At 39.7% G+C, this 8,874-nt stretch overlaps 2 protein-coding genes across 16 annotated transcripts in view; one reads left to right on the top strand and one right to left on the bottom strand.

Moving 5' to 3' along the window:
• The window catches only part of LOC109471898 (chromatin assembly factor 1 subunit A-B-like), a 12,506-nt gene extending 12,178 nt beyond the window's left edge, over nt 1-328 (bottom strand). The window contains exon 1 of the mRNA XM_019771341.1: nt 93-328. Within this exon, the coding sequence (XP_019626900.1) occupies nt 93-162 (70 nt within the window). The 5' untranslated portion in view covers nt 163-328. The remainder of the gene's footprint in view (nt 1-92) is intronic.
• The window catches only part of LOC109471937 (endophilin-A3-like), a 44,495-nt gene that overhangs the window by 1,420 nt on the left and 34,201 nt on the right, over nt 1-8,874 (top strand). For 4 of the 15 annotated variants that reach the window (XM_019771454.1, XM_019771452.1, XM_019771451.1 and 1 more), the window contains exon 1: nt 729-1,013. The exons of 2 other annotated variants lie outside the window; for them this stretch is intronic. In XM_019771454.1, coding sequence (XP_019627013.1) covers nt 969-1,013 — 45 coding nt within the window. In that variant the 5' untranslated portion in view covers nt 729-968. Of the gene's footprint in view, nt 1-728; nt 1,014-8,874 lie in introns of those variants that run through there. 9 more of the 15 variants (XM_019771456.1, XM_019771460.1, XM_019771459.1 and 6 more) reach the window with 6 other exon arrangements.

The following is an 8,874-nucleotide window of genomic DNA, read 5'->3' as shown; positions in this document are numbered from 1 at the left end:
TTTATAATACGTCTTTTAGGACATCTTTGACTTTACTTCTCTTGTCAAATAGTAAATTTTGTAGAAAATGGCGGAAAATTTCCGAGTCTCACCATCGGCAACCTTCTCGGCCTTGCTGTCGCCCATCCTCGACGGATTTTGCGGCATACACTCTCCCAGCATCTTCGCAACGACCCTAAAGCTTTCTTACAAACAGCAAGAATAGAAGAAAGTGGGGAAATTTCATCAAATTGACCAGAAAAGAGAGAGAGTATATAAGATAGCTGACTACCTTCCTACTACTTCGAAATTGGCGGGAAGGAGTACTGGGGGGAACGGAGGTCGGTTGGCATTGGCCAGATCTGGTCATGTGATCAAAACATCACCGCGTCTCTAGAAGAATACACTATTATTAGGGTGTGATGTCTTTATACACATTTAATATTAGAAGAATGACGGATGTAAAAATCAATGTGTCTATAAAATCAGTATATTAAAAGAAAATATCATATTTAAAAATGGTATTATATCTTATCAAATGCCTGAAATATACAATATATTTGTTATGTGACCCAACTATTCCCTAAAATTTTGAATGAACTCGTCTGATAATTTGGTGAGCTCGCATGAAAACGCTAACAGATAATACATGACGTACCTCAAAAAGTCTACTGTAGAGAAAGACACGACATTTTGACGGCCGAAAATTGGCCCCTACTCAGAGATAAAAGATCATCTGATTTCGCACATAAGTCTTCGGTCAGGAATTTTATGCTTGGATGTTGTATGCATATCCGGTTTGGTGACGTCAGAGCCACTTCCTACTTCCGTGCGACCTCTAGGTCCCAGATCGGTGAAGTGAAGTACTGCTGCTGGCAGGAGCTGCAACGGACCGTCCTGTCATTTGACCAAGGACTCCACAACAACCACACCAGAGTATTGTACTTTCTTTATAACACGTGGCAGTAGTCTAGAGTACAGCCGACACCATGTCGTTGGCGGGGTTAAAAAAGCAGTTGAATAAGGCCAACCAGGTAGGTGGAAAATTTGGACAGTTATCATGCTCGGGGTTGCTTGACCAGTTGTTGGTCTGTCGGGGGAATTTCTGTTGATGTGCAGCTGGGCTTGGACTCTGTCCCGCTCTGGTCTGTGTTCGGGAATTTCCTTTCTTGTGGCTGGGTGTATCCGGCCTTTCTTTTTGTTGCGACATCCCGTGGCCCCATTTACTGGTACCGTTATAATTTTGCTAAGGGCGAAATGGGGGACGGGACCTACTGCCTCACCTTTTGATTGTTTTGAATTGACTGGGATGACTATGCATCATTTTGTTCACAGTAATTGATCGCAATCTCCATTAGCATGTCTTGTAATACCGGAAGGAGAGTACTAAGTATCAAATAGGCGAGACACTGGCCATCGAATATTGGGCCAAAACGGTACACAGAGAAGGTCACAGTCTTCCCAATCAACCTCTGCTTGGAGAGTGATGATTTTTGATCGCGGTTTTCTGTCCTTTATTTCAGTGTTCACCTTAGCAACACGCACACAGCCGATGCGCGTGTGACTGCGTGTTTATGTGTATGTTTAGCTGTGTGTTCATGGGCGATAGGCCACCGAGTTTTTGTTGAGATCGCTGTTGCTTTGTTTTATGAACACTCGTATACTGTGCACTCCGTACAAGCTTAAGATTCCCGATAATCATACACTGAACACAAACACTATGAACACGGTCCGTTGAAAGGATCCGAAGAGTCATGAACTCAACACATAACACCGTGAACACTGTCCGTCGAAAGATTCCCGAGAATCATACACTCATCGCATAACACCGTGAACACGGTCCGTTGAAAAATTTCCCTAGAATTCTCTGTACAATGAACCATACATATATAATACATACTGCTGGGTACTTGGTCCGCTGAATCATACAATAAAAAGCACACTCATTACTCAGCTGTTACATTGGCGTTCAGGGTAGCGCAAAGGCCGACGGGAATAGAACAGGTTTCGCAAACTCGAATGCGTTCGCAAAACCGCTGCTCGACTCGATAGAACCCCAAGCCGGGGCTAGCGCTAGCGGTGATAACTTCAAAAAGATGACAGGGTAGGAAACACTACCCGCGAACTGCGTTACCAACTGGGGTGGCAGCAAAAATGTGACTTAGAATCACGTTCGGTGTGAAGTCCCTGCCTCCCCAGACTCAGAAAACAACGATATAGTACATTTTAGAGATATTGGGCACAACTACACTTTCCAAATCTCATGCCTGGGAAACATATGTAGAACTGAAAACATGTCGGTGGGGTTTGTGGACGTGTTTAGAGTACATTTACACATAGCATGTCAAGACTCTTGTCGGGTGATGTAGCCAGTTGTGTGCGTTTACATTTTAGAACCGCGCGGGAAATGTGGGCCTATCGTGCGTCTGATTGGCTAGCGATGATGTCATTGACCTGTACAGCAGCGACCTGGTAACGCAGTTCGCCGGAAATTGGACTTTACAAAATGCTTCATATCTTCTTTAAAATATGGTATCATACCCCCAAAAAGTTTACATGGCTACTTAGTTACCCCTTGATTATAGATAGTATCAAGACTTTTATTTTCCTTATGGCATTTCGCAGAAAATAGGGTCTTTTGAAATGGCATTTCGCACCTAGTGTATACTAGTACTAAGTACCTAACCAAGATGAAGCGTTCGGAAGTCGCTGTTCGGCTCTCGGCAATCTTCGGGAGACTTCGGTATCTGTTCGTATGGTTCTTTGGAATCCTCATCAGTTTGTGACCGTGTTCAGTGTACGTATGATTCTCGGGAACCTTTTAACGGGCCGTGTTCACGGTGTTATGTGTTATGTGACTGTATGATTTTTGGGAATATTTCAACGGACCACTGTATTGTGATGGCAACGGGCTGAATGAGTATATGTTGTTGAGACACAGTGTATGTTCTAACATGCGCGAAACAATAATAAGGATTTTATTACACTGTAAATAGTGTGTTGGAATAAAGTTTAACGTTTTACCATGATTACTACCAACACAGATGAACTTTCATGATAATAAGGATTTTATTTAATGGTTTACAAAACAATGTAACGTTACATGTATTGTTAGATCTCAACAAAAACTCGGTGGCCTAGCGCCTGTGGTGTGTTCAGCAATCCATTAGATGTTACCAATCATGTTATAATTGCACATTATGCAGAGATGTTCCACCATAATCTTATTTAGGGGCTTGGCATTCACGATTCCCTGGTACTAGTAGTAGAAAGGAAGAGAAGCCCAGATGTGGATATTGATGCCATACTTCACCATCTGTGCTTCAGAGATATCACAGGGAAATCCATCATGAGCCAGGATGTTGTTGTGATGATATTATAAACATAGTAGTCTTGCATATATCATTGTCTACTATTACTGTAGATTTCATTTATTTTCACAGGGACTTACTTTTGTGGTAGGAGCAAGGAGGTTTGAATATCTCCTTGTAAGTTGTAGGAGTCAGTGTAGAGGAGGTTTTCTTGATGTTTGTGCTTGAAACAATTTGTAGTGCAGTGTGAAATATGTGTGAATACACACACATTTGGAAAATAGTCACCACATCATGGATTTGCATTCGAGAGATCACTAATGTTAATGTTTTGCTTGCATACCATGTCACTTACCCACTTACATTTAATTTTCTCTGGAATCTGATGTAACCTTGTACACATGGGGACAAATTTGTAGCTGATTACATACAGCCTACTTCAACGGGAGTCACAGGATTAGTTAAGGATGATAGATGTACAAATTGTACATGTATCTGGGGCATTTTCTAGTTACTCTTCCTTTGACATATAAACCTTATGAAATATGTAATAATAATTATGTCTGTATGTTTAAGCATGGAGATGAAATCAAGAAACTCCATGGTTTAAGCAACTGTACAGGGGTAGGTTGTTGTGTTAAAAAATGTTATGATTTATACCATTTTGATATTTAATGATAATTATTTTGATGACCAGGAAATTTATGATTGTTGTGCAACAAGATGGGCCTGGACCTCTGAGGTCATGGGATGAGAGTGAGTGAGTGAGTGAGTGTGCAACAATCGAATTACAGTATATTGGCCTTTTTTTATTGGGGGTGAATCCTAGGATGTTTACATGTACTTACTGATACTTATACCATCATGAAACTTGAAAGGCCCTAGAAAAAAAAGAAGAGAGAAGAAGCAGTATCAAGCGTAGGCAGTATGCTACATGCTAGTGCAGTATATTTTTCCACAGAGGAATTTGTGTTTAGTATTTCAAATTTTCCTAGTGACTATTGAATCTTATGTCTTTTCCCAATTATTGCCTCCTTGTGGCATCAGAGTTTTAGCTTATTTTTTTTTTCTGAACTTGGGTGATAACTCGTGTGTATGATTGTACCGTTGGGGATAATAGACCATAGAAACGTAATCTTGATGAAAAGGAGGTGCTGCTGTGACATTGAATTGTGCGGAACAGAAAATCAATATCGCCACAGGTGCTTGGTATTCTATTCTTCATCAAGTCTCCAGGGACTGGTGTATTTCCTCTGCGCAATTGGAGAGAGAGAGAGCATTCCAGGACAGTTCTGCATGTACAGAAAAGGAAATGTTTAGTAGTCATTTAGCCATTTCTTAATCTTCTTAATGTGTAAAAGTGCATGATGCTGGTAAAATGAGTAGTCTAAAGAAAGAGGGACAAGATGTAAGAATGTATGTCAAAAATATTTGTTTATTGTATTGATGAATGCCATCAATCTATTGATATTGTTCTTATCAGGATGGATAGACATGAAAAATGTTTCAGGTACAGATATTTTATACATGTTTGTTCCCTTTGAAAACTGTGTTGTGAATTTCAGGTTATTGTGTAGACCATGCAATGATTGTTAGATTTGCTGTTCAGTGTTACATGTTGCAGTTGTTAATGTTATTACACAAACCTTCTAAAGATACTTAAATATCATAGACATATTAACATAGATCATTATTAAGTATGCAGAGCAGAGTAGAGAACGAGTCAAAATAGACTGAAGGTTGAGATAACAACAAGGGAAATCTCCATCTCCACCTCCTTGATGGATAATGTTAAAACCATTTGGGTATATCTGGATATAATTACCTCCACAGATTTAGTACATTCCTATCAGTTGCTACAACATGTTATGCCATTACATATTGGGAGAGTTATTTATTAGTCAGCCTCTAGCTTCATAAAACCTGAGTCATACAAGATGAAAAGCATTAATCATGATAGAATAACTTAGATTACATTGCTGTGGGCCAAAACTATTGCTGGCTCTGTATTTTGTCATGGTGTAGTTAAAACCCACGTGGCATTTGGAACTCCAGCAGAAGGTTGTGGCTTCCATTTTGTTGATGAATTTGTGCAGGGGGCACCACTGACAGCCACACACAGGACATGCCGCCAACTTTGGCACGTCTTACAATTTGTACTTGGCTGTTATCATGTATACTTGTTGGCATCCTGCATTTTTTTTCAGGCAAGATGAGAAAAAAGTTTGGAGGTGTTGACCTTTCTGTAAAGATTTAAAGCAGGGAATGGAGATTACAGCTGTTATACTAATACCAATGAGGTCAAAGAGCATCTTGATTCAACTTGCAAGGTTGCTGCTGAATGCTTCCAGATTAATCCATCTTTGGTTCTTTCATGGCACAATGGGAACCACCCCTGATACAACATGTGCAGATGATTGATTTTTCTGCTCAGCTGTGGCTCCCATCTTCAGTACACATGTACTAAAACAAAAGATAAAAAGGAATCCGTCATGAGTTGTTGGTATCATTTTTATTGTCAATTTGTCATAGATTCTATGTCATTTTTTCCCAGAAAATGTGAAGTGAGATGGAAGAAAACGATTGATTTGAATGATTGTATCTTCATGTATGCTATAAAGAAATACCTTTTTATAAAGGCCTGTAACTGCCCTTGCACTTTGTATATTACATGTATCTTTGTCTGTAAAAGTTTAGAGGTTGTTCAGTACAAAGGGCAAAGTATTTAGTAAGGGATAGAGTGTCCAGTAAACACAAGTACTGAACTTTGCCAACCCTCTGTTATCAGGTGTTGACACAGTACAGCATGCCCTGCCCTGGCCAGTTTGCTGCTTGGTTGATCTGTTTTATATATGCTGTTGTCTTGTTTGTATAAAGTTACAGATAGATAGCTGTTTGCGATGGTTAACACACTTTGGACATTGGTCTGACACCACAGGTGTTATATTTGTACCCTAAAGAAAGGGACTACTGTGTTTGGTGTGTTCGGAAGAAACACTGCAGAATATTGTGTAAAAATATTTGAATCAAAAAGCATGTATTTGTAATAGAAGTCCAAACCATCATAGATTTTCACAAAGATGGCTGGCTATTTGTTTTATGATGAAAGTAGGTTAAGGTACACAATGCATATATAAGGTACACAGTGCACTGGGAGCTTGGAAACTTTAATATTCTCCCTGCTGCCTAACCCCATACCCAATAGATAACATTTTTCTTGAAAAGATTGGTAGCCAAATGTCAGCTTCAGTATGCCAGAGGTCACAAATCAGGGTAAACAATGAGAGACAAGAACCTGAGAGAAAAAGAAAATGATACCCTTCTATAGAAGTATACCGGTACCCTTCCCCATTGCTCAATCCTAAAACAAATAGAAAATTGCATGTGTACTAGCAATAGTAGCACTGGGAGAAGGTTGAATCCATGTACAATGTTGTGAACCAAAGTCATTTCTGCCATTGCTATAATTGTTCCAAAACTGTGTACACTACCACAGTACAGACAGCTGTGTACATGTGCTACATATTTTACTGTAGAATCAATATTCTACTGGACTCAAACGTTGCTACTTCGATCTTGGCCTTTAGATTTTAATGATGTAGTACTTTTAGACAAGAAGATCACAAAAACTTGGCAGTGGCAACTTCCATGTTCATGTATATATAAATTTTTCTTTTGCAATATTTTGCTATGGATAGAAAAGCCAAGGTCAACTTGACTACATTGTATTGTTGATACAAAATATTTATATAGACATGCCTAAAAATTCCGCAAGCAATTCCCTCTAGTGGCCCACTGGCCTCCTGGAATAGATAAGTGAATGGAAAATGCAGGGAATAAAGGGAATGTCAAGTCAGCTATGTTATGGCCATCAATTCTCTCTGACCTTACCGCCTACCAGTCTCGACCCTGGTATTATGCAGTTCACCTTAGTATATGAAAGGGCCTTATTTATCTTAAGAATGGAGCCAGATCTTAAGACTGTAGACGTTGGTTTGAATATGTGGATTACGTTCACACAAACTGTCTGATGTTGAGGACTGGGAATTAGCCATGTTTCTTGGACACCTTCCAACGTTTGATTGATAAGAAAGTCTTGTCTATGACGTCAGCATTATGCTGTTCATCTTACTGTAAATTTGTACATGAAAAGGTCTAATTTGCCTCAAGCCGGGTCATAAGACTGTGGACTGTGGCTTTGATATGGATTATGATCATAAAAAAACTGATATTGAGGACTGGGAATTGGCCTCGTTTCTTGGACCATTTCCAAAGTTTGATGGAGTTGGTGTCTCTGACGTCAGTGTGCTTTGATGTATGGGAATAAGACCCTTTGTCATGGAGTATCCATAGGAGTTACAGTAGGTGCAATTGTGGGGAGTCTGGGGACTGGGGAAGATGAAACTGCGTACAGTAGAGAATGGTGCTACTGATGATGATGGAAATGTTTCTATCGTTATTGTGGCTGTGTAGGCTCAATGAACAGGAGCCAGCCACTTCCTGTGCAGATCATTCCGCTGTTACATATAGATGGGAAGAGCATGGAAGCAACCTGCATTACTATAGTATGCATCTGGTGAATATAAAGGAATGATTGGAAATTAATGTATAAAGTGTTAGTCATATAGTATGTGTACCTCTTCATGGTACAATGTAGTTGGTGCCTCTGGAAGACACTGTATATCATAGTCTATATACTTACAATTCATTAAAATCAACCACATGCTGGTAACAAAATACCTACTGTAGAGAATTTTATTGCAATCATAATTAGGTAACGTCAACTATCTACTTTTGAGGGAGGAAATATAGGAGCCTGGGAAAACATATGACGATCCAGTCTAAGCTTTACTGTCAGTAGCAGATTACAGCTGAAGGAGGCTGGATCCAAGGCTACCTTACCTCTACACACAATGTATTTCTTTTGTCAGTTTCCATTTTGAAATCCAACAGTCCTGAGAGTAGGCTAGTGCTGAGGATGAGTCCTGGTATCATGTCCTACATAGCCATACTGCACCTGTGTGTTTGTATGCACAGCAAACCTCAGCTGCTAAATTAGGTGTCTAAGACTGTAGAATGTCCTGAGAATGTCCACCCACATAGCAGTGCAATCACATCACTGTTTGGAAATATGGAAATGTCTGAAACATGACAAAAAAGGTTGTTCCCTCCCTTGACTTCTAACAGCTTATGTTTAAAGATGATTGATGTGATTCCTCTGATCAAGCTAGTGGAAAATTTCGAGTGCATTGATTTGATGGGCATTGATATACCTACTGCTTATCAATCCACCTAGAAGAGAAACCACTTAACATTCTGATCAAGTTTAGGTAGTCAGAACCCAAATCATTAATGCTATTTGCTTTTGAACTACTTAGATACACAGGAAAATGCTCTGCGCCCACGCAATGCACGAGCCATTAAAATGTATTGGCGTATATATCAGCCGAGTGAGCAATACGGTTAAATGACTTTTTTCTATTAAATGCCATCCTACCATGACCCATGGATCACTCTGGAGATTATATCGTACCCTTGGGACTTTAAATGCAGGCCTACTCTGAACTGATTTACAACTTGATCG

Source organism: Branchiostoma belcheri, unplaced genomic scaffold, assembly GCF_001625305.1.
Source record: "Branchiostoma belcheri isolate BF01 breed outbred unplaced genomic scaffold, Haploidv18h27 scaffold26, whole genome shotgun sequence".
NCBI lineage: Eukaryota > Metazoa > Chordata > Leptocardii > Amphioxiformes > Branchiostomatidae > Branchiostoma > Branchiostoma belcheri.
Note: the sequence above shows the minus strand (reverse complement) of the source record. Positions and strands in the feature narration are given on the sequence as shown.